The 26,303-nt window shown below is 41.1% G+C and overlaps 2 protein-coding genes across 2 annotated transcripts; both read left to right on the plus strand.

Annotated features, from left to right (window-relative positions):
- The first annotated feature begins 1,004 nt into the window (after positions 1-1,004).
- On the plus strand, positions 1,005-19,114 carry si:ch211-106n13.3 (vWFA and Collagen domain-containing protein). Its single transcript, XM_034291600.1, has 29 exons — positions 1,005-1,063; positions 1,294-1,854; positions 2,003-2,165; positions 2,367-2,598; positions 2,797-2,970; positions 3,136-3,213; positions 3,329-3,340; positions 3,463-3,549; positions 3,715-3,768; positions 3,861-3,914; positions 4,005-4,058; positions 4,838-4,891; positions 5,127-5,177; positions 5,270-5,323; positions 6,358-6,411; positions 9,984-10,037; positions 12,233-12,277; positions 12,521-12,574; positions 13,854-13,907; positions 14,098-14,151; positions 14,557-14,628; positions 14,733-14,768; positions 14,895-14,939; positions 15,077-15,109; positions 15,475-15,621; positions 15,741-15,795; positions 17,151-17,345; positions 17,458-17,535; positions 18,043-19,114. The coding sequence occupies exons 1-29, from the start codon at positions 1,009-1,011 to the stop codon at positions 18,228-18,230; spliced, it is 2,847 nt and encodes a 948-aa protein (XP_034147491.1). The 5' UTR covers positions 1,005-1,008; the 3' UTR covers positions 18,231-19,114.
- Positions 19,115-19,420: 306 nt separating this feature from the next.
- ccr12a (chemokine (C-C motif) receptor 12a) lies at positions 19,421-26,205 on the plus strand. Its single transcript, XM_034291601.1, has 2 exons — positions 19,421-19,521; positions 24,818-26,205. Exon 2 carries the CDS (start codon positions 24,836-24,838, stop codon positions 25,892-25,894), a length of 1,059 nt encoding a protein of 352 aa, XP_034147492.1. The 5' UTR covers positions 19,421-19,521; positions 24,818-24,835; the 3' UTR covers positions 25,895-26,205.
- Positions 26,206-26,303: the final 98 nt, after the last annotated feature.

Here is a 26,303-nt window from a genome sequence, read left to right on the forward strand (position 1 = left end):
GAAATCAACTTTATATTTGGTTTAATGTTACTTAAAGGTAATTTGTCCATTAAGAAACAAAAACATGCCCATATGCCCTAATTAGTTCCATTTATCAGTAGCAAAAGTTAGATGACTGTTAAAAGAACTAAACCATGGATTGCTGTTTTTATTGTCCCAAAGACTAATTTAGGTGTGAAGAACCCTGGAACATCAAGTTGTAAATAGTGGAATTACCCTTTAAGTACTCCAGCAGTAGGTTGTGCAGGGAGCACAGGCTTGCAAATCAAAATGTAAATTATAGGGAGCTTCCAATTCAGTAGCATGAGCATTTGGTATCAGACTATAGTTCCAAGAAATTGAACCAAATAAGTAATCATATGCCAAGATATATGAGACAGTGAACAATGTCAGCAGATTTGACTCTACATCTGACAGATGGCTGCAGGCAGGTAGGCAGAACAGGCAGACAGGACAGGCAGGCAGAACAGGCAGGCAGCCTTCAGAGGCTGGGTGTAACCACTCCCCTATAATCCACATCCCAACCCAAAGCCACTAGGCCCTCATTGAGAAGTCTCAGGACTACGTCACAGGTTTGTGTGTATAAAAAGGCTTCCAGGAACATCTATTCATGTCTGCTAGTTACATTAAAGCCTGTCATCTCCTACAACAGGGAGTAGCCTGTTAGAGTAGAAGTTTTACTGTGACTTACTGCACAACAGTTTGCAATTTACATTGATGAGTGGCATATTGGTAGCTGACAACCAAAGGTAAGGGAATTCTTGCCTAAAATAAATTTGACATAGGTTATTACAGATGTGACTTGCATGTTCTGTATTTATTGACTTACAGACTGTTATTTTTATTTTTTTGGCTTACTATAACTTTACTAAAGTGTGTATGTTTGCCTTTCACATTTTGAATGCATTTGACACATGAAAATGTATCCCTAATCATTTAAACTCAAGGACTTTGCAGTACTACTGATTAATGATGAAGACATGGATGCTGGGATCCATATTAACATGGATGTTCCTTCCAAATCTGAGGGGAAACAATCTAATAAATGTTGACCCTCAAAAAGGTAACTACATTTTATAAATGTTCATGCATTGCAACTAATGATCAGCATTTTTAGCTCATACTACACAGGAATTTAATGTCCCTACTGTCATGTCTTTGCAGACATTGTCAATAGTGGATTTGTGTATCAGACTTGAGAGAATTTAAGACTTTGGAGAATTTTCCAGACTAGTATTGATGTCTCCCCATGATTCACATGCTGAAGGCATTTCTTTTGTCACTTGATTTCAGACTGTAGCACAGCATCAAACGACCTAGTTTACATCATGGATGGTTCCTCAAGCGTGGGCACCCCAGACTTCAATCTGGCCAAAAGATGGCTGGTCAACATCACCAGTGGTTTCCAAGTGAGCTCCCGTCACACCCAGGTGGGCGTGGTCCAGTACAGCGACACGCCCCGTTTGGAGATCCCACTGGGCAAGCACCTGAGCAGCCCGGAGTTGGTCGGAGCCATCAACGCCATCAGCTACCTAGGGGGCAACACACAGACGGGCAGGGCCATCAAGTTTGCCACGCAGCACGTCTTTCCGTCCTCCACACGCACGCACCCTGCGAGAAATCGCATCGCGGTGGTGCTAACGGACGGCCGTAGTCAGGACGACGTGGTGGACGCCGCTGTGGAGGCCAAGGCCCAAAATATCATCCTATTCGCTGTCGGCGTGGGCAATGAGATCCTCAACTCAGAGCTGGTGTCCATGGCCAACGAGCCCCCGTCAACATACGTCCTCTACGCTGAGGGCTACAGTTCCATATCTAACATCCAGGACGCCATGCAGCAGAAGCTGTGTCAGGGTGAGTCTGGGATCCAGGGGTTCTTCAGACCTTATTTTGGGACTTTTCCATAACGCTGAGGCGTGTGTCAAGAAGAAATAGCTGTGGTCAAAGCTATATTTGTCTCTCTATGTCTGTGTCTGTCCTTCCCTCTTCTCTTTCCCTCTAGAATCTGTGTGCCCTTTGCAGATCCCAGGCACAGCCAATGTAAAAGGATTTGAACTGCTGTCTAGAATGCAGATTGACATTAAGTCAAAGAAAGTCCAAGGCTCTCTAATGTCAGAGACAGCATACTTGCTAAGCCCACAACTGGACCTGACAGACAACACCAGGTAGCGGAACAGTTAACACAAGCACAATTAATGTCTGGGGAATGCATTTTTGGAAAGGGCATTGTCCTTGTTCTAACACCATTGTGAACATTCATGTAGTGAAGGCTAGGCTCATATAAACACGAACAAACACACTCTTACCCCATTTCAGCCCACCTGTGATTACAAACAGAGAATCAAGTCATTGCTCTGTTTATCCAGAGACATCTTTCCAGACGGTCTCCCTCCCTCTTTCGTGTTTGTGGCTACTGTGCGCCTGAAGAGCCCAACCAACCATGTGAAGTTTGATCTGATCAGAGTGCTCTCCTTGGACGGGCGGAAACAATTTGCTGTGACACTCAATGGACTGGGCAAGTCTGTCACATTTACCAGTACAACAAGCACAATCAACAAGGAAGATCAGTCTGTCATATTCAACGACAGAGGCATCAAGGTCTGTAGAAATGCACAAAGCAAAAATATTTTTTTTCACTCCCCTGCTCTTACAGAATAGCAACACATTTTGTGGGATGTGTGAAAATCATGTTTTGATGGACCTGAAACCATATAAACTGATGACGTAATACATTTCTGGAGACAAACTTGCTCTATTTTGAAATGGTAGTTGCATTTTTGATCACCTTTTGTATAGAGACTGTTTGACTCCCGGTGGCACCAAGTGAAGCTGCTGGTGAAGCCTCGGCGTATCGTCTGTTACCTGGACAACATGCAGATAGAAGAACAACTACTAGAACCGGTTGTTCCCATCTACATCCAAGGAAAGACACAGGTTGCCAAGAAGTTCAAGATGGAAGCAACAGTCCCTGTGAGTAACAATGGTTGATTGAAAATGTTCAGAAATGCCACAATAGATGGTCAAAGAATGAACTGCTTGTATTTTAAGAGAACTTCTATATTTACCGCAATTGTTCTTTTGTGGACCATAATGAGATGGTGACATGGCTGTATTTGGCTTCTCATCCATCTTTAGATTGAGATACAGAAACTAAGGCTTTATTGCGACCCTGAGCAAAGTGACAAAGAGATGGCGTGTGAAATCAGTTCTGTGGTGGGTGTTTTCATACTGTAACTACATATGCCACTGAAGATTGTGGTTTAAGGCTTGGAGCCAAAGATATAATGATAAGAAGATGATAATTATCTCTCTGTTTATTTCTACGCAGGCGGATGACAGGGTGAGTGTGCTTTCTGGTGGTCCATGTTCTGCTGGGTCTTTACATTGCACTGTAATTATTACACTAAGCTTGTACACTTGTTGGGTTGTTCCTGTTATGTTTCAACTGTTCTCTGCCACCAGTGTCTCCTGAACAGACAACCTGCAGCAGTAGAGAGCTGTAACTGTCCCCAGGGGAAACCTGGGCCTCCTGGACTTCCCGGGCCTATGGTGATAATTCAGTTATTCATAATTTCAACATATACAGATGGGCCTGCAGATTTACTGTGAAAAAAATATATCCTCAAACTCAAAATGCTAACTCCTTTATCAGATTGAGATATATATACACACACACAGAGTACAACTTCATGGTCGATCTGTTTGACCCTCTAGGGCTTCCGTGGTGAGAAAGGAAGGGAGGGGCCTCCTGGCCCTGATGGTAAACCTGTGAGTTCTGGGAATCAAGTCCTGCATGAATTGCATGATAAAACTTTGCAGATTTTACTTTGTTTTTGACAAATAATTCAATTGTTGTTCAGGGGAAGCCAGGTGAACGTGGAACACCAGGAGAACCAGGGAAGGAGGGGAACAAAGTGAGTGAAAGTATGTCACTACAGTTTCAGCATTTGGTTGATTATAGTTGTTGTCACTGTTTAAAATATTGGTTTTATTATTCAATGTAGGGCGACGCAGGCATACCAGGGCAAAAAGGCCAAGCAGGACTCAAAGGGGACCAAGTAAGCATTATGTGAAATGTTCACAGTATACTGTAACAAGTTATTTTCACATCACACATTTCTGTGTGTGTCATGCTGCTATGACATCAATCAATCAAATTTATTTTATGAAGCCCTTTTTACATCATCGGTTTTCACAAAGTTATTTTACAAAACACACAGCCTGAAACCCCAAGGAGCAAGGAACAAGTGTTGATGCACAACATTTAGGAAGAAACCTAGAGCAGAACCAGGCTCTGAGGGGTGGCCAGTCCTCTTCTGTCTGTGCCGGATGAACATTTTTAAGAGAACAAACTGTAGTAATTAATAAATGCATGTGGGCGGTGTCCAGAGTTTATAAAACATAATCCTGGTCAGAAGCATGACCACATGGACAAGGACAGGGACAATCCATGGGGGAGGAATGGTCAGCGGAGTGGCAGCTGGTTTTGTCAGGGATCATCTTGATCTGCCACACAACCAGGAGGACTTTGGATAGGGACAGCTATGAGTTTTTCAAGCCTGGCAGTCCTGAGGTGTGTCCAAGACCTCCACCTGAGTGGGGTCTCAGCATCTGGTTTTCAGGTTCACTATAGCATTTCTTTAAAAGCTGTCAGCTTCTGTTTAGGGCCGACGATGCTGACCGGGAAATCCTCTAGGGTCATCTCGCTGACCAAAACCATAGAGGACATTTTATTTTCAGTGTCTTTTCAGTCAAAAGTACATTTTCAGTGTGTTTTCATCATCTTGTGCTGGTAGTTCTATGACTTTGAGATTGAGCTGATCCATTCTGCTTGCAGGGCCATACAGGAGCTCCAGGCCTTGATGGTCAACCAGGGCCTCCTGGATCTATGGTAGGTCACTGTCTTTTAATCAGTATTAATTCACACACACGGACCGTCAAATGAATACAGTGCAGACATGGCTGGTACAGTCGTCCGACGTTGGTGTTCTAATTGAATGTTTGTCCTTGTAAACATGTCTGAAAGGTGTAGTCAACTCTCTAATATCATGTAATGGTGTTCAAATTTTAATTGTAATGTAAAGATTTACAGTCAACTTTGAGTGCAAAGAGTGTCTCATTTGTAGGGACCAGGGAGGCAACTTGAACTGGAGGTCACAGGAGTTCCTATAGAAAAGGTAAGAAATTGTATTACATAATTTGTTTTAGGTTAATCAGTAGTTAATCAATTGTTTGTAAACAATGTGCCCTAAAACCTTAACATTCACAGGGAAGTAAGGGGGAAGCCGGAGCTCAGGGACTCCCAGGGGAACCTGGACCAAAGGTAAGTATGTGCACACCTACACTTTTAGACACAAAAAGGGTTATGAAAATGTTAACAAAGGAGACAAGGAATCTATGTAACAAAAACAGCTACAACCTTCAAAATTCTTAGAACAATTTTTGGAAGAGATATTTCATTATTATTTGGAAGGCAACCAGGGTTCTTCATATAACCACATACAATTTCCCAGCATTTTCAGAAATGTTTGTATAAATCAGATTTTTTGTATGTACATACATTGGTTGTTTTATTCTATGATAGACAAAGACAATTACCTGAAACAAACTGCTAGTACTTGGATTTCTTACACCTTTGCTAAGATGGTTGTTTGAACTTCAGGTGATTGGGATAGTCTCAGTATACAATCTCTCCTACACTGTCAGTCACCCTGAATGGAGGCTTGTTGGGTATCATTACTCTGGTTGGACTCCAGTAGGAATTACTCATTACACTGGGTATACCAGTATAATGTGACTTGCAGGCCTGGGTTGGCCTTTAAAACAGGAGCACTATGTATTGGTATAACCACGTCTTATGATATTTATATACAGTATATATATGTAATCTATATGTAGTCATGAATAATAAAAATGTAAAAGCTAATAAGGCTGGTAAAACTGTTCATAGGGGGTTTTCAATAAGAACCATCAGAAATAAAATGGTTCTAGGAAAAAAACCTTCGAAGTGGGGTCTAGGTTGAACCATATATAGAGGGTTCTTATTACTTATTCCAACACATACATTACATATAGGGTTCTAGCTTCAATGGACTGCAAATGGTTCTACCTAACACGAGAAAAGGTGTTCCCATATTGGGAAAACCAGCACAGTTTCTTTTTTCTTCTTCCCAGGAGCATACAAGTAACAGTAATAGAATTGTCTGACCTAAAATAACATCCTAATAGCTTTAAGAAGAGGTCTTTCAATTCTGGAAAATAATAACAAGCAATGATAACAGTATCTGTTTACCTGACTTTACTTTACTCAGTTATAACTACAGCATTTGCTGCTGAAATGTTGTTTTTTTTGAGCAGGGGGAAACTGGACCAGCAGGCAAGGACTGCATATTGGGACCTGCTGGAATGAAGGTGAGTTCCATGCATTTTCTTAGACAAGACAAGGAATAGCATGCTCTGTATCGGTGTTGGCTGTGTGACAAGCAAAGGACTCACATTGAACGTACAGTGTGCATGTTGTAAGGCAAGAAAAAAAAATCTGTGACGTTCTCACAGATGTTCCAAGAAGGACACACTATCTGTGGATTTTGGTGGGGTTTTCAGAAGGCACATTTGTGGTTAGTTTTTCATCCAACTTTTAGATCTTGTTGTTCTATAGGTTTGAAATGGAAGGGGTTCACTCATAATTCTATATTAAGGAACCTGTGGTGGTGGGTGCAGTGTGGAGGGAATGGTTATTTAACTTGTAAATATTGACAAAAGTCTGTTTTTCTTGTTATTTGTTATTTGCCTTGTTTTGAAAGAAGACGGTTAAAATTGTATATTTCTTCAATTTTAAATTTTCATTTGAATGGATGGAGATAATTTCATTACTCCATTCATGGATACTGATTTTTAACCAAACACTTAAATCTGATGTAATTTGAAGTTAAACTGATGCTTTGGATTATGATTGTAAGGCTGGCTGTCAGCCTGCTACATTCATACAAAACATTCCTACTGTAAACTAGCCTTAGACTTGTAAATGAGTAGTGTTTTTTCTGAGGGAACTTCATTTTTGGTGTGACGATTTGTTCTGTGAGATCCAGAAACACCAAGGCTCTTTTCTCCAGTAGTTAGTATCTGTAACCTGGTTTTCTGCCAAGCATGAATATGTTGTTCCATAAGCACATAAGCAAATTCTGCAGAGCGATGCGTGGCTTCTATTCCTTCAGTCTATTTCCAGAGCTCTTCATTCACCCCAGCATCTGTTTACCCCCATGCGGACCATCTCCCTCCTGTTTGGAGTGGTGACAATTAGTGGCACCCTAACATTTACCGGCTTATCAAACTATCCGTAAATGAGCGTTGATAAATGCCTTGGCTCAGCAAGATGTTTGTTCTTGCCTGATAATTGGATATGGGAATAGTTTATGACGGATGTGACATTTGCGCATTGTAACCCTGAAAATTGAAAGTGAAACCTCAAACAAAAGGGGTGCCACGAACGATTTCACTGCAATCTCCTGTACACTAATATTGTTCCCAAACACCTCCGCCAATACGGTGTGCACAAAAGCCTGCAGACGAGATTACCTGAATACAGATCACAATATTTAGCTTTTGAGTGTACTGCATACAATAACTCCGTCAAAGCATTTGAAAGCTACAAGTCATACTCTTGTTCATACTTATTGAACGTAGAATTTTTGAGGTAGAAAAATAGACTGCAATTTAAATCTAGAGTTCCTCAGCTCATCTACAAAATATGTCCCGAACATCTATTTTTTCCAAATATTTTCCCAACCATCCCTTCTATTTGGAATAAGGTCCCCAAATAATTTTGAGACCAAACCCCAGCATTTTCAGTCCAGATCCCCTGCCCCCGGTCCAGGCCTTCGCCAGCTGGTCTTGATGCAATGCATGATTAGCTAACCGACTGATGGGTGAGGTTTGATGTGGTGACCCAAATGAAAGCCTGCTTGGCGGATCGGGTTTTCACAGTGCTCCATTGGCGCTCCAGTGAGCTTGGCTGCTATACTCTCTAATCACGCGGGCCTGAAGCTCACAGAGTACAGCGGCTGTAAAAGCGGCCACACCAGGCTTCAGATCTTAGAGAGGTTTGTGCCTTGACAGCACGGGGGGAAAAAGGCTATCAGTACTAGGCTTGGATCAAAATGCTCAGGAATGTTTTGGGACTGGTGCATAAAATTCCCTGTAAAACTTGAATGAAATTGAGGTGAAATCCCATAACGTTTTGGGTAATTGCTATCCTGGTTGAGGAAAATGGTTGTGTGGAAATAATTTCAGAGTTTTAAGTTACAATTATTCCTGTTGTTATTCACAAAAACAGCTTGGTGTGAGGTCCTGTATGAAACACATTTTTAATATGATTTTTAATTAACTTTACATGAAGAAACAATGTTCCCTGCACATGTAATGAAAAATGTCATTTAATGTAGGTCTTAAAGGCAATAATATGCAAAGAGGAGTATTATGCTATTAATCTTGTAAGGTGTCTCAGTCAAAATGTTGCTATAAATCATTGAAGAAATCAAACATCATTGAAGTATCTTGAAGTAATTTAGGCTCAATATGCTGAAGTCATGACCCTGCAGTGATTGATACAAATGGAGCATTTTCAGCATATTTCAGACTTTCATTTAACATTACATTTAAAATGAACACATTCCTTATATTGACAAGAAAAAATTATAAAGAATATGACTGAAATGGCAATCCATGCCTTTAAATAACATGAATTAAAGGTAGTTAATTCTGGGTTAAGTTGATGATGATATCTGACTTGAGTGACGTTTTTTAATCAACATACAGTATATTGAAGGTTTCACAACTAAAACACAGCAGATTACAGATCATGAACATCCTGGACAGTTATCAATGCTATATTAAAGCACTCAAGAGAAAAACCCGGTTCAACATTCAACACCCTTCTAAATGAGGGGGTTCAAAAATAACTGAAACAAATGTCTTGTCATTTGGTAAGTCACATGAGTGATGTTCTGATATTGTTAACAGTACTCATTATGGCATTTTAGGGTCCTATGTAATTTTCTTCTTTTTATCTTACTAGCAGGAGTAATTTAACATACATCTATGAGATATAATACATTCAGTGGAGTTGGCATGGCTACAAGTGAAGACAATTCAATAGATTTGACTCGAGATCTTGTTTTCACACTGGGGTGGTTAGTAATTATTCATGCTTAATCAATAATCGACACTTGTCAAGTCAATCTTTACAGCTAGTATGGTTTTTCCTTGTATTTTGTGTACAGAGAATGTATTTTGCTAATAATAGGCTGTGCAGCATGTTAGATCTGCAAGAAGGCTAAGCACGTCAAAAGCAGGAATCCCTATGTCAAGACACACAATGTTCAGCTTCCTTATTGTTAAAAATCAACCTGTCAGGACTGGAGCAGTTAATGGTCTATTTGGTTAATATCATCCATTCACATCTTACCCAGTAGCTGAGCGTTTGAGGGACATTGAACTGTCTGCTACCACTGCATCCTACGCATTCGCTTCTTGAAGTGTGCATGCTCTGAAGAGGGTCCGCAACAGTTTTACCTCACGGGTTTGACACGTGACCAAACTAAGTTGATGGATATTGTGTACGCTTTCTGTAGCTTGCAATTAAAAACAAACAACTTTGTGTATCACACTCATTTACAGACAGGTATCAAATTAAAGGAAAAATTAAAATGAAGTGTCTCTGTAAGGTGCCAACAGAACAGCTTCGATTTGGTGTTTTGATGGTGGTGGAGAGCACTGTCTAACACTTAGATATTTTCCTCATTCCATTTTGATCCAAAATCCAGTTCTTCTGGGCCTGCTCAGTATTTTTATACATGCCACAGAGCATGATAGGATGTAAATAGTCAAATTGTATCATTAAGTACATTTGTGTGGAAGCATCAGCATTCGTTATGTTTCCTTTAATGTTTCACCGGTGTGTATGTCCCAAATGTCATATGTTTTAGGGTGAGAAAGGAGAAGTTGGGTTTCCTGGTCCAGATGGAAATATTGGAGTTCCGGTAAGTTGTCATTGTTAAAATGAAACATTATTTCAAAATATCTTCCTTGAAAATGTATAAATCTGCTGAGCTGGGCAGTATTTCTATGTCAGTCTTTTTTTCGTCATCATTGTACAATCTGCTCCCTTCTAATCCCCATGTTTTTAGCAAGTGATTTTCCACACAGCCTATAGTGTACTATATCCCCAAATAGTATAAAGCCACCCAAAGTACATTAAGGACTTCTAATTCCAAATGGTCATGTGTTTTTGGTTTAATGTGGCTTTCACCAAACCACAGTGTTTGCTCCGGTGTCGACGCTTTCTGTAATGACCAACTATTTACATGATTAAACGTAAGAACATCTACCAGCTTGGCCAGTCTATTTTTCTATGCTTATTATATCATCTTGTTATCATTCTCCCTGTTAACAAAACCACACTTTCTCCTTTTCCTAAATGGGAGCGTGAAGACCTTGAGGAAAATATAACTTGTTTTATGTGTGGTAATGTGGCCCCAGGCCAGAAGTGTAAGCAGCTGGCTGAGCGACCACCAATAACCCCCCCATCTGGCTGGAATGTCTCTTTGGGTTAAACCTTTCACTAAAAATAATTGCGGATGAGACCTCCTAGCATCTGTGTGTAATCCATATGTACTGTAACTACTAACTTCAGTATTCCTGCTAAAGAAGCTTTAGCAATGATCCCTGACAACCATAATTGCTTTTCCCGTAGATCTTTCATAAAACCCACCATCACTATGCCTGATAATCACTTAAATTAATATGCTATGATTGGTGCAGAAGCACTCCTAGCCCTAGAGCCTAATCAAAGCCTAATTTCAAGCTCTTCAGAGAGACCACTGAAAGTCCACCAGGTGGAGACAGACTGAAATGTAAAGTGATTTATCTGTCTAGTCGGTCTTGCTCTAATGCCAACTCAAGCCTTGTGTTTTAGGAGCTTGTTACTGATGAAAGGAGCTAGAGTTACAGAAAGTGGAATGTGTTTGGTGGCCAATTTCCTGAGGTGCCCTCCATCCTTCTATGCCACTTTGGCAATAATTAGAATGTTTCTATTTACGGGGGAATAAAATCAAACAAAAAATAAGTCTGAAAGATTGCGGTGTGCAATGATGAGTGAAACTAACAATTACATTGCCCTCAGCTAACTTTAATTCTAATTATGGCTATACATGTTATTAGTTCCGTAGCTAATCTGTGAATGGCTGTCTAAACTAGGTGAACGTTCTGATCACTACCTGCTGACAAAATATGAAAACAGGACTTTAGAGATATTGTGCCGGAAAGTCTTCAGACCATTTCACTTTCAACTCATTTTATTGTATTATAGACTTAATTCCTAATAGATTAGATACATTTATTTTGGCAATAAATTCACACACAGTACCCCATAATGGCAAAGCAAAACATGTTTTTAAGAAATTTGTGCCAATTTATTGAAAAAAACTAAATTGAAATCTGATGTACATAAATATTCTGACCCTTAGTGCTTTATAGAAGCATCTTTGGCTGCGATCACAGCCTTGAGGCTTCTTGGTTATGTCTTTATCAGCTTTGCACAACTGGATATTCGCAGTTTCATTCTTCCTTGTAGATCCTCTCAAGCTCTGTCAGATTGGTTGGGGAGCGTTGGTGAACTGTGCTCTCTGGGTCTCCCCACAGATGTTTGAACGGGGTTCAAGTCCAGGCTTTGGCTGGGCCACTCATGGACATTGACATGTCCTGAAGTCACTCGTGTTGTCTTGGCTGTGGGTTTCAGGTCGTGTTGAAATATGAATCTTCTCCCCAGTCTTAGGTCCTATGCATATTGCATCAGGTTTTCTGAATGTCCTCTCAGTATTTTGTTTGGTTTGTCCTTCCCCCAAGCCAAGATACCCTCGGGCCAGTCTCAGAGTCTCTGCCACTGTAGATAATCTCCATAGCATGATGCTCCCACCTCCATCGTTCACTGTAGGAATGGTTTCAGCCATGATGAGTGGTACTTTATAGTGAAATGTATTTTGGTCTCATTATAGTTAAATGGTCTAACCCTAACCCTCTATATCTTGACACAAAGCCTCCTAGTTCATTTTCACATCCTCATCAAATCTCTTTCCGATGTCTTGCATATTTCAAGGGTAGTAGGAGCCTCTCAGGTGTGCTGAAATAGCCCCATAGAACTATGCTTTATTGATGTATATATGTTCTTCTTTTATAGGGAATACGAGGCTTTCCTGGGCAGACTGGACCTGCAGGACCTCAGGTAATTATAAACGTTCATCATTTTTGACAACATCACAAGGTATCAGCTATGTTGCTATCGATGAGGCCACATGTTACCTGGTTGACTCCGTCCACTGTGACACAATGATGTTGCTGGTCTTGCCTGCTGCACCACGAATCACTAATCAGGCGACAAGAATCTACAAAAGGAAATAATAATTGTAAAACCTTGTTGGGACCCGTGTAAAATTCCTTTGGATTGATCTGATCTTGTTTTTAACAGGGGGAAAGAGGCCCAACAGGACCAGAAGGGTTGACTGGACCAAAAGGACCTCAGGTATGAGACTGATTGGATCTCAACTACAGCATCCTTGTTTTTTAAAATAGAATAATTTATGTGCTGCTCCCTAAAGTGTCTCTGCTATGGTTTGTAAGATCCTCCACTAAGTGAGGTTGTAGACATTGCAGAGACATGTATGGTATCATTGCTGAACCAGAAATATTCACTTTGCTGCCCTCCCCTAGTAAGTCAAGGTAATGCATTTCTGGTTGGTCTGAACATATTCTTTCAAAGAAATTGCTATGCTTTTATAGTACAGATTTATTCTGAGATTACCACATTGCAATTGTTATCTAAATATTTCCATCATCCTACATGCTCCTGTTTAATTGTGGTCATTGAGCAGACTCACATACACAGCAATTTAGTTAATGCATCTATCTTTTTAACTTAGTTAGGTGGGACGAACATTCAACCCAGTAGTGGTACGTAGGTTACATCTTGAGTAACAATGTCAGTGCTAGAAGGGGAAAGAATAAATCAACTGCGAGCAAAAGTTCACAAAAGACAACAGCACTAGGAAGTGGTTCTAGGTGGCTATGTAGTCACTGCGGATACAGTTTCACATGTTTTTGAAAAATGGGTACATGTCAGCTTGCTAAACACTCAGGCCTGACCAAAAAACATCTGGGGCTAGAGTGAAAGCCAGCATCAGCATTGTTTGTGTGTGGGACAGCTTTTCTTGAGAATCCAATCGTGTCAACAGACTCGACCCCCACTCCCACCCCCGGGTCTTTACTGACAGCACAGTGGGAGTGACGTGACAATGGATGGTTTTCAGCACCTTTATCTCGTCACTGATAACGACATAAAAAAAATCTGATCTCACCACTACCCGTCAAATTGGTCACATCAGTAACGACACTCGTTTTGTCCATTCCACCTAAATGTCACCACCATGTCTCGGTCAGGGCCAGAAGTGGACCGTAGACCGAGATGCATTCTACCTTGTGGACAGCCAGTTGACAGTTCCAAGCACTTTGGAAGAAAAGGATGTCCGCACTGGTAGTGCAGTCAAGGCACACAAGATTGAAAGAGTTGCCTCAGCAAACAGGAATAGAAAACCCACAAACACACACGTTGTTTTCAAATGAGTAAAGTGCAGCATTAGATCGAACCAGATGATTAAACTTGAGGGGGTGTAATGGGGCCTTCCCCTCCGTCCTTCCTGAAATAGCTCTGCACAACAACTTTGATCTAACTTTGTTTTGGCTACATGGTGTGATCAAAACATCATTTTTTTTATTTTTTATGTTGAATCTTCCTGCACAATCAGGGCACCCAGGGTCCGATTGGTCCACCCGGAGCGTCTGGACGTGACGGACTTAAGGTAATCAGTGAAGTACATATGAACTGTGAGTGTGAACTGTGTGTGAGTATGTTGTGTATGTACTTACATGTTTTGTGTGTTGATGTATGTTATGTCTTTCATGTACGGTAATTGGTAATTGTGTGTTCTGGTTCTGGGTGTCTTTTTTTAAAGATATATTTTGGGGCATTTTATTTCCGTGTATTCATAGGGGGCCCAAGGAGCAAGAGGATTAGAAGGATATCCCGGGATGCCTGGACTAAAAGTGGGTCATTTTCAGTTGTTTGGAGATAGGTTAAGGTTCTGTATGATATGTTAGTACTTGGGGCTATAGGTCTATTCCATACAGAACCCCCTAAGGCAAAGTACTTTGAGCAGAGATGTATTTTCCCTTAGGATTTTGATAACCCCATGTTTAACGGTTGTTGTGGGTTTGGCCTTGCACCTTTCAGTACTAACTGGTAGAAGTCTCCCTTGAGAGTGAAAGACAAATTGCAGGACAAGAAAAGGAAGCTCTGTTATGGGTTTGTGGCTTCCTTTTCAGAGGAGATTGAATGTAAGAAATTGTAGGTACATAAGTTGTTGCAGTACACAGTACAGGACTTGTTAAAGGCCTGCTGTCTTCTTCATGATAATGAACATGTTGAAATGTTTCTGGTTGGTTATCCAGGGGGTGGAGGGTGAACCAGGGATTCAAGGCTTGCCAGGTGACAGAGGCCTGCCGGGATTCAATGGTCAAAAGGTAAAGAATCACAAATTATACCGTCACCCTTCAACTGTACTGCGCCAGACAAAACAAAAATACAGTTGACTTACTCTAAATAACAAGTCTGTTATTGTTTGAAGGGGGAGACAGGAGAACCTGGTCCCAGAGGAATCCAGGTACAACACAGCACACTGAAATCTGGCTCTGGTTCATTTTCGATGGCCCCATTACTTACTGGGTATTTTGAGCAACAGCAGTGCATGGTGTTTCTCAACTCTCCCCTTCTCCTTTTGCCTCCCAAGGGTGAGAAGGGAAATGAAGGCGTGTCTGGGACCCCCGGGACAAACGTATGTAACCTTTCACCTCTGGACTCTGTGAGGGGCATTCAGTGCCAATAATGGATATGGATGATCACACTGCCTTTTTGTCTAGCCTCAGATTTCATGTTTATCCACCTTGTTTACAAACGACTGCCTCTCTGTAGGGTGAAGCTGGGCTCAAAGGAAGCAAAGGAGAGGTATGTTTCATTATCAGTTGTCATTTTTGTTTGTGTGCCTGAGAAATACAGAAACCTGGGTCTACTGTGTAGGAGGTCTAACACTACCAACCATAATACACTTCTCAAGAAATGTTGTGGTGACAGATTAGTTCCTCATAACCAGCTTCAGTGGTTGATGAGAACCTCCTCGTCTCAGTCTCTGACAAGAACACACACATTTGAGGTTTATACAATCTCACGCAGGGTCCACATTCATTCAAAGCAAAAGTGAAATACACCAATCTGTGCAGACACTGCATAAGCAGAGTTCAACATTTGCACATGACATTCCACAAGAAAATGAATAACACAACTGAAAAGGCTGTGATGTTGTCTCCTACCAGAAAGGTGTACCAGGGGATACTGGAACCAGAGGAGCTGAGGGGAGGAAAGGAGAGGTTGGTCTGATGGGAGCTACTGGGCCTCGTGGCTCTCCTGGACAGGATGGACTACCGGGGCAATCCGGAGAGCCGGGATACCCAGGGAAACCTGTAAGTGGACCACCTCTGCTCCTCTAGACTTGAGTTCAAACCATTTTCCACAAAGTGTTGTCAGTGTCATTACCAGCTCCTAACTGCCAGCAAACTGACCTGATTGTTTTGTCTTTCAGGGGAAGCCGCCGTCTGATGAACACCTGATGAAGCTTTGTGCTGCAGTGATTCGGAGTATGTTTGCAACGTTTCGGTTTACTCGTGACCATTATGTGTTGTTTGGATTCTTAAAGATTGTGTCTGTTATAATATCACTAAATAATAGACTCTAGAATGATAGATTTTCTTTTCTCTGAGTTAAGGTGTCGAGGTCATTTCGAAATAGTGCAGCTCTTTCGTGGTGACAGGTCTGCGCACACTGAAATTAATCCTGGAAACATCTGTAGAACATATGCTACTTTCATTTCTGCATTTAAAAAGAAAAAAAAGATCTTGCAACGTACATGGTTTCCTAATCTCTGTGTTGTACCCAGAGGATGTTTCTATTTTAGACGACTCTTAGAGATTACAAAATAACATAACGATAGCTGTCATTGAGGTTGTTAAAGTGCCAATGTGGTCAAACAACCCTGTCTCTTGATAAATCCCAAACTTCCACAAACATTTTTAAAAGACGACCCTATGTTTACTTTTTAAGTTTGTGATTCATTTACTGTCCCACTTTTTAAGGTAAACTATTCTTTGTTAGACGCATTATTAAATGAAACATTGAACCTAAAAACATAGTGTAAAAGTTAGTCGGTTACTGTATTTCTAATTCAGACCTAATCTACTTGAGAACAAGTCTTCCTGTTCTCAGTCTTCCTGAGTCCAGTGGAGTCATGCTTTTTACCACCCCAGCCAACGCTTGGCATCGTGCATGTTGATGTCATGCTTGCGTACAGCAGCCCAGCCATGGAAACCCATTTTGTGATGCTCCCGACGCACATTTCCTTTGCTGATGTTGCTTCCAGAGGCAGTTGGGGACTCTGTGATGAGTGATTCAACAGAAGATATGCGATTTTTACACACTACTTAGCATTGAGTCTACGTGATCCGCCACTTCGTGGACGGGCTGTTGTTGCTCCTAGGCGCTTCCACTTAACAGTTATAGCACTTAAAGTTAGCCGGGGCAGATCTAGTAGGGCAGAAATGTCTCAAACTTACTTGGCATCCTGTGGCAAAGGTGGCATCCTATGACAGTGCCCTGTTTAAAATCGCTGTGCTCTTCTGTACAACCCATTGTACTACCAGTGTTTGTCTTTGAAGATTTCATGGCTATGTACTGGATTTTATGGACCTATGAGCAATGCGTGTGGCTGAAACAATTATTAGTAGGAGTTGTCCATTTACTTTTGGCCAAATATTGTACTTTTGTTCTACTTTGGAGTAGAATCAACTACCCCCCCACAACCTACTGAGGGATGGATTTATTGTGCTCCAACCTATAGGCCGTAGTTTGCCCCCTGAGCTAAAGTCACACTCCAGCCATTACCGATCTCACAAATAAGTTGTCACAAACCAACCTGACCAGAGATGCTAATTTCCAGGTCAGCTTCCTCAGCTTCTACAGATGACTGCATCAAAAAGTCAATGTGGGCAGTGTGAGACTGTGAAGGGGCCACCCGGTGAGCCTGGCCTTCCCGGCCCCAATGGCCCCAACGGAACCCCAGGGTACCCTGGACTGCCCGGCATACGGGGCTACCCTGGACAGCCAGGCCGGATTGGGCCCCAGGGACTCAAAGGTAACAGTAAGCCAGGTTCATACGATTAGATTGTCAATGTCTTGGTATTTTCTGTAATATTGGCGGGTGGTTAAATGAGCTTACTGACCCATATATGTGTGGTCATTTGCAGGAGATATTGGACCCATGGGACCGAAAGGTTCCAAAGGAGATGGTGAAACTGGGATGTCTGGACCTCCTGGCCCAGAAGGTAAGGACCCTGCCGTCTGTGCCCACAGAGTGATGCAGCGACCTCCGCTTTGCAGGGCGGTTATTGGCCAGGTCGCGTTAGACAGGTTTGCCAGTGTCTTGTCACACTACAGCAATGCCTGTGGTTGCTCGGGCACCTGCTGACTCAGTCGTGGTTGTCGGCCCTGGGGAATGCGCTCTACTCATGTGTGCCGGCGTGTACATCCTTGTTCGGCTAGCAGGTGTAAGAAAAGCAGAACATCTTGACGGGATGTGGTGCAGAGGAATCTGAATATTCAACTTTCCCAAACATTCTGGGGAGTTGTGGGGACGGACACAATTGCAAACTGAACCTCTCAAATTTAGGAGGGGAGATGGTGATGATTCGTTCCAGTCATGTACAACTGAATGAACTACTGACCAAAACACTACTGACTGACAATGTAGGTTTTCGTTCCTTTGGATGAGTTGTTTTGGCCACACAGCCGCTTCATCCCAACAGTTGTGTTTTTATCATCTTTATCTGCAGGTCTCCAGGGGCCCAGAGGCAGTGATGGACAAGGTGTCACAGGACCACCCGGTGAACCAGGGAAGTCAGGGATCCCTGGTATACCAGGAAAGCGTGGCCCTCCTGGGGCCAACGGCTTTTGCGTTCCCTCCTCCTGCTACCAGGCCGTCCTCAGAGAGGAACGCTACAACAAAGGACCCAACTTCTAGTTCTCAACTGGAAATCGGGACATTTTAACAGGGCTTTTTAAAGTTTGAGTCAGAAAGATTGATACTGATACCTGGGAAATGAAGGTCTGTCTGAAAAGTGAGTAAACCCTTGGAGTGGTACTGAATATCTCTAGGGTTAAGCTTTTGTTTCATGTGAGATGGTCCAATTAGATTTAAAACAACAAAAGAGAGGAGAGGGTACAACAAAATTAAGCAGATTAGTATCTAGCCAAACAACGTTGTTTGACACCATCAGGTCAGAGACTAATGGTCACGAGTAATAAGTATTGCTGATTCAGGATTTTAGTACCCAATTACACATACCAAATTGACAATAGGTCAGTTATTTTCATTTCACTTTGTACCAGTGCTGAGGTATAGAAACTCACCACATGAATTGCACTGCCTTACTTAAACTACCTCTTTGTTGTATCTCATGCATTAAACAAAATACAGAGTGAAAGGTAGCCATTGTTAAGTGATCTTGAATGATTCACGGTATGCTCAAGAGGAACACTTGGAACACCAGATTCTGCATCAGAAGTCTTTCACAATAAAGCAACTCCATACTTCCACTCAAGGATTCATTTTGACTAGCTACAACATTAAGATAAATATCTGTTACACTACAAATAATTTATTTGCCATTTCAACCTAGCTTGATAGCCATTTATTTGCATCGCTTCTACGGGTATACAAGTATTTATTGACCTGTTCATAAAGATGTTTTTTTGTATTTTATTAGTTTTGTGCATTTTTCTTCTACTATTAGTTTTAGTCACCCTCCTGCTGAATGAAAATGAAAGTGTTTTCTATCAGTATGCTTTCTGTGTCATAAATCTGAATACTGTGACCTGGTTAACTATGTAGAACCTTCCTGATATAACCTTATGAGATTAGGGTTGTTCTACAAGGCTATTTTGATACAGTTTGTGGTATAATTTCTCATGATGATGTTATTCTGTTTTTGTGTTCTACATTTCAAAACACTTGTATACATTCTCATTTTACTTTCTTCTCAGAGAAAGTGCACTGTTGACAGTAAAGTGTTTTCAATAAACCAGCTGTTATCTTGTTAATTAGTTGAATCCCATGTTAAAGCCAATGGTTATCATGACATGCTTTTTTTGTACTTCCTGTGTTAACATCCATAAGGGAGGCTCTTCAAGTGAAGATGATTACATATCTTAACCAGTAACACCTCTCACACAAAGTTTCAAGATACTTTCTCATATACAGGAAAACATCTCTTCTATTCTGACCCACATAAAGTTTCAGAAAGTTGACTTTGGTAAGTTTATTTATCACTTTATTGTCCACACAGCTTGTAGGTTATTTATGAAGTAATGTAGTAATAACCTTATTGTATTTACTTCTAGTATAAACTAATTATAATAAGACTGTGGTAGAGGATGGTTTGTTTATATATACATATATCTATACATTTAATAAGTTTGATACTGTAGAAATATATATAGTAATATATACAGTATATACAAATAAAATATTTTATATTGGCTTTCATTATATTTTTATATGTTGGACTTGGTTTCTTCATCATTTGGAGCAGACATGCTAAATGTATTCATCCAGTTTTAGTGAATGTGGTTTCAAAACTCATTTTTCTCATTGCTTGCTTGACACTATACCTCTCCAGCTCACACAGCCAATTGTGCTTGCCGTTATCTAGTGAGCTTTGAAGTGGTACGACCTTACCACAGTGGTTTTCAAACCTCTCTTTGTGGACATTTCACATTTTTGTTGAAGCCCAAGCTCATCTGAATCACCTAAAGGGAGTAGTAATCTCTTTGAATCAGTGTGCTAACTCTGGAAAAGTTAAAAAACATGAAATGCCTGCTGCTTCCTGAGGAGAGTTTTGAGAGTTCCTACCTTGCACATCCAGAAGGGATTTAGTGAGAATTTCCTAGTTTTGGAGATTTAAAAGTAATAGAACCACTTCCTTGAGATGAAAAAGGAGCATACATGTAATGGCAGAGAAACAGTTTGGGTTAAAAAATAATAAAAAGGGAAATAAGACCGGAAAGATAATGGATGTTTCACTGTAAGCCTGTAACTTCTGTTCCATATTATGTTTGACTGGTGGTAGTAGTAATGCTTTTTCAGATGAATGACGCTGAAACAGATGTCCACGCAGTCATTTAGCTACATTTCCACTGGAGGACTTACTACCCTGTCAACACTTTAGGGCACGTTTCAGCAACAGGCAGATTACGTGCCTATACTCACAACTGTATTGTGGGAAACTTATTGTTTGACAGGTTCTTCAAAGTTTTGAAGAAAGAGTATAATAATAATAAATGTTAGCTTCTTGCACAGAACCACATTTATGGGAGTACAACTTGGCAGCTGCTGAATGTTGCTGTAATAAAGATAATAGTTTCTATTTTGTGATTGATCAAAATAAACTTTCATCAAGCCAAGTTATTGTTTAATGTATTGTATCGGCATTCAACGTCAACACGGCCTGTTGGTCCAGGGCTATCTATTACTACAAACAGCTGGAGACTACGGGCTGACAAACCACATTATTAAAGCACAACAGTAGGCTACAGAGGTTCATGTAAGTCTCTTTTGCCCAGGGGTCGGCAACAGGATGCGAAACTTGACTCTGGGTGATTAGTTTTGATCCCTCAAAAGTCTTAAGTATATACAAATAAAACCCTTTTTATACAACCCTGTTTTTATTAGCATAAATTGCAAATAAAAACAGAATGCAATGATGTGCAAATGATTTATTCCTGAAAATAGTACAATGGCAACACATCAAATTTTGAAATTGAGACATTTTATTATTTTTGGAAAAATACATGCCCATTTAAATTTGATGCCTGCAACATGTTTAACATTTTTTGGGACAGGGGCACGGTTACCACTGTGTTGTATCACCTTGTCTTTTAACAATACTCTGCAAGCGTTTGGGAACTGAGGAGACCAAATTGCTGTAGTTTTGAAATGTTTTCCCTTTCTTGCTTAATTTAGGATTTCAGCTGCTCAACAGTTTGGGGTCTGTTTTGTCATATTTTTTGGTTCATAATGCGTCAAACGTTGTCAATGGGTGACAGGTCTGGACTGCAGGCAGACCAGTTTAACACCCAGACTCTGTTACTACGGAGCCATGCTGATGCAACATGTGCAGAATGAGGTTTGGCATTGTCTTGCTGAAATAAGCAAGGCCTTCCCTGAAAAAGACGTAATCTGGATGGTAGCATATGTTGCTCCAAAACCTATATTTATTGTTCAGCATTAATGGTGCCTTCACAGATGTGGAAGTCACCCATGTCATGTGCAATAATGCACCCCCAAACCATAACAGATGCTGGCTTTTGAACTGTATACTGATAACATGCCAGATGAACCGTCTTTTCTTTAGCCCAGAGGACGTGGCGTCCATAATTCCTGAAAATAATCTCAAATGTTGATTCATCAGACCACAGGACAGTTTTCAACTTCGCCTCAGTCCATGAGCTCAGGCCCAGAGAAGGCAATGGCTTCTCTGAATCTTTTAACATATGGTTTCTTCTTTGCATGGTAGAGCTTTAACTTGCATTAGTGTGTACTGTGTTCGCAGACAATGGTTCTTGGAAGTGTTCCTGAGCCCATGCAGTGATGTCCACTACAGAATCGTGTCTGTTTTTATGCAGTGCTGCCTGAGGGTCCGAAGATCACAACCATCCAATATTGGTTTTTGGCCTAGTCCCTTGCGTACAGATATTTTTCTGGATTCTCTGAATCATGTACCATAGATGATGAGATCCCCAAACATTTAGCAATTTTACGTTGAGAAACTTTATTCTAAAAACATTGCACTATTTGCCCATAATTACTTCTGAAAGACTAATTCTCTCTGGGATGCACTTTTTTTACCCAATCATGTTACTGACCAGTTGCCAATTAACCTAATTAGCTGTGAGATGTTCCACCAGGTTTTTTTTTAGCATTACACAACTTTTCCAGTCTTCTGTTGCCCCTGTCCCGTGTTGCTGGCATCAAATTTAAAGTGGGCATATATTTTTAAAGAAATAATTACATTTCTCAGTTTTGCATTTGATATGTTGTCTTTGTACTATTTTCCATTGAATAAATGATTTGCATATCATTGTAATCTGTTTTTCTCTACCTTTACAGAGAGTCCCAACTTTTTTGGAAACGGGTTGTACATAAATTAGAAATTTATGAAATACAGTCATGGGAAAATGTTCTCCCCATTTGTTTTTACATATTTGGACTTATGGATATTTGAGCTAAATTACAATCCCATTCATTGATAAAGGTAATCCAATTGAACAAATCACACAAAAAATTTACTTTGAAACAAGTTTTGCAATTAAAATCAACCAAAATGCAAATGTGAAAAAGTTAGTACACCCATATATCTATGGTAAATCTTTTTTTTTTTAAGTTAGCTTCTTTCACAGTTGGGAGGTTACAAAGCCATTTCCAACTCATTTGAAGTGCATCCTTCCACTAGAAAAATATAACAGGTCCCACCTGTTTGTCTCAACAAGTTCAGGTCTAGAGCTGACCTGATGATGCTATTAGAAATCTCTAAAAACCCCAGGGAAGCATTAGGCGAGATACAGGCCACTTTTGACACAATCAGTTTGCAAGAGTCAAAGGTGGATTTGTTTGGCCACAATATCAGATGCCATGTTTTGTGAAAATAAAACGCTGCCTTTGAACAGAAGCATGGAGACGTTGGTATTATAGTCTGGGGCAGCTTAGCTTCCTCAGGGACTGGCCACCTTGCCAGTCACTAAGTCAACCATGAATTACATATGATACCAGAGACTGTGAGGTCATCGGTCAAAAGGATGAAGCTGAATGAATCTCAAACACACAAGCAAATCTTCAGCAGAATGGCTCAAAAAGACAAAATGGAGGATTATGGAAGGGTCGAGTCAAAGCCCTGATCTTAATCCTATCAAAATGTAGATTTTTGATTAATAAAGTATAACAAATTCTAATATTTTAGTGTCATTTTTTGGGTTACCTTTATCTGTAGTGTAGAAGTGAAGATTGCATATTCATACCGTATGTTCAAAAATGTAAACAGAGAGCTTTCCAGGGGGGTGTATTTACTTTTATATTAGATTTGATCCAACTTTAGTTGTTCAAATACAGTACAACAAAATGTAGTTAGCATCTAACCAGAAGTGCATATAGGAGAGGGCAGAAAATAAGTATTTGGTATACGTACAGTATATTGGGTGAAGTGAAGGCAAATGGAGGTCAAATGGCAATACTAAATGTGCAATTAAGAATGGCAATACTAAATGGCAAATAGCAATATTAAATGTGCAAATAGGAGGGCAGAAAACGTACTATTAGCATTAAGTTTGTATGTTACAAGTGGGATAAATAGTATTGCTGATACAAATGGCGATTCTGAATGTGCAATCGAGGCTACTTGAAGGAGTAAGGAAGCATGTGCAACCGAGATACAGAGCAATGAGGTCTCGAGGTCGCCACGTACCCGTAACAACTGAAAACTACCATTATTAGACTTTGCAAGGCAGTGTCAGAGTCCAGTAGTACAAAGGGAGTAGTGCAACAAGGTCCCTGAGAGGTGGGGGGGTATGTTAGTGATGGGCCACAGAGTTCAGCAGGTTTACAGATGTAAAGAAACTGTTCCTGAGCCTGCTGGTGCTGGAACGAAGAGACCTGTACCGCCTGCCTGACGCATCCTGTGCAGACACCGCTTGCGCTGGAGGTCTACGATGACTGGGAGCTGGGTACCAGTGATGTGCTGGAGGTCTACGATGGCTGGGAGCTGGGCGCCAGTGATGTGCTGGAGGTCTACGATGGCTGGGAGCTTGGCACCAGTGATGTGCTGGAGGTCTACGATGGCTGGGAGCTGGGCACCAGTGATGTGCTCGAGGTCTACGATGGCTGGGAGCTGGGCACCAGTGATGTGCTGGAGGTCTACGATGGCTGGGAGCTGGGCACCAGTGATGTGCTGGAGGTCTACGATGGCTGGGAGCTGGGCACCAGTGATGTGCTGGGCAGTTTTCATCCCCTGTTGCAGGGCCTTCCGGTCGGCTACAGAGCATCCGACAAACCACACCGTGGTGCAGATAGTCAGAATGCTCTCAATTGTGCAGCAGTAAAAGTTCAGAAGGATCTTGGAGGCCTTCTCAAAAAGTACACGCACTGCTGCGCCTTTTTGACCAGGGCTGAGGTGTTGAGGGTCTGGTAGAGGTTGTTGGAGATGTGGACACCAAGGAATTTGAAGCTGGACACACGCTCCATCTCAGTGCCATTAATGAGAAGTGGGGCGTGACTGCAGCCTTGAGACTTTCTGTAATCCACATTGAGCTCTTTGGTTTTCTTTGCATTGAGGGCCAGGTTCTTGACAGTGCACCATGCCGCCAGGCTCTTGGCCTCCTCCCTGTAGGCTGACTTGTCATTGTCACTGATCAGGCCTGTACTTAATATTGAGAAATTACTTGAAACAAAGCAAACTTACAATGTACTGTTCTTAGCATTTTCTCTTGCAACTTGTGAGATAATAGGTTGTAGCAGACAAAAATAATAATTTTACACTTTTTACCCCCTCCTCCTAACAGGTTACAAGACAGGTCACAATGAGTGAAGTTTATGATTTCTTCTACGATGATAACAGCACAAACCCTAACTATGTTGTGGAGACTGTTGTTCGCCTTTGTGCCACAACAGATGTAAACCAATTTGGAGCAAAGTTCATCCCAACTTTCTACACCATCAATTTCCTGCTGAGCGTGGTTGGGAATGGCCTGGTTCTGTGCATTATCTACAAATACGAGAAGCTCACCACTGTCCCCAACATATTCCTGCTCAACCTGGTCATCTCCGACCTGTTGTTCGCTTCCAGTTTGCCCTTCTGGGCCACCTACCACTCGTCTGAGTGGATCTTTGGCAGGTTCATGTGCAAGCTGGTGGGTAGCGTCTACTTCATTGGATTCTACAGCTCAATCCTCTTCCTCACTCTAATGACCTTTGACCGGTACTTGGCCGTGGTACATGCCATCGCTGCTGCCAAAAGGAGGAGGAAGCTCTACGCCTGCGTCTCCTCCGTAGCCGTGTGGTGTGTCAGCCTGCTGGCCAGCATCAGGGAGTTGGTTCTGTATGACATCAGGAACGATGAGAAGGCTGGACTCCTTTGTGAGGAGACGGGCTTATCCAAGAATTCCATGGACAAATGGCAGCTTGTGGGTTACTATCAGCAGTTGTTGATCTTTTTTTTGCTTCCCTTGCTCATGGTCATGTACTGCTACATACGAATTACGGTCCGAATCATGTCAACACGGATGAAAGAGAAGTGCAGGGCAGTCAAGCTAATTTTTGTTATTATCTTAACATTTTTTGTGTGCTGGACTCCGTATAATGTTGTGATCCTGCTTAAAGCTATCCAAATCTCCACGGGTGATTCTGAAGGATGCTCTAATGTACTAGACTATGCTCTGTATGTCACAAGAAATATAGCTTACCTCTACTGTTGTGTGAGCCCCGTCTTCTACACGTTTGTTGGAAAGAAGTTTCAGAGCCACTTTAGGAAACTACTTGCAAAGCGAATCCCATGTCTGAAGAGACATATCCTGACAAGCCAGAGTAGCCAAAGCAGAACAACTTCTCAGAAAAGCCCAACTACTATGTATGATTACTAGGGAGAAGATGGCATTTAAACCAGAGGTTATTGATGGGATTTGTAAAGAATGTGCAAGGTGATTTCTCAGGGAATTTCAGACCAACACTGTGTGCATGTAATTATACATTTGATGTACACAAACTGCTAAAATGCAATAATACATATTATGTTTATAATCATTTGATTTTATACAAGAGTTGACATTTGTTTACTTTATTTACTTTGAATCTTTGCAATAAATTGTTGATTGCTATAATGATATGTTCTTTGATACTCTATGTAGGCCTACACTGTCTTCCAGTTAGCATGAATATTATGAATGTTATTTTTTATTATAAAAAGATACAATGCAAATTTTGTCATTTTCATTCGATAAAATCAAACAATGTTGTGCTATATTATATCTGTTGGCCTATCCTTTGTGTTGA

The sequence above is a fragment of the Esox lucius genome, chromosome 3 (assembly GCF_011004845.1).
Source record: "Esox lucius isolate fEsoLuc1 chromosome 3, fEsoLuc1.pri, whole genome shotgun sequence".
NCBI lineage: Eukaryota > Metazoa > Chordata > Actinopteri > Esociformes > Esocidae > Esox > Esox lucius.

Coding starts and splice junctions, on each gene's coding strand:
- si:ch211-106n13.3 (XM_034291600.1), top strand. CDS start 1,009: ATGTTCCTTCCAAATCTGAGGGGAAACAATCTAATAAATGTTGACCCT. Junction 15,622..15,740: donor CGGGATACCCAGGGAAACCT/GTAAGTGGACCA, acceptor TTTGTCTTTCAG/GGGAAGCCGCCGTCTGATGA. Junction 17,536..18,042: donor TGGACCTCCTGGCCCAGAAG/GTAAGGACCCTG, acceptor CTTTATCTGCAG/GTCTCCAGGGGCCCAGAGGC.
- ccr12a (XM_034291601.1), top strand. CDS start 24,836: ATGAGTGAAGTTTATGATTTCTTCTACGATGATAACAGCACAAACCCT.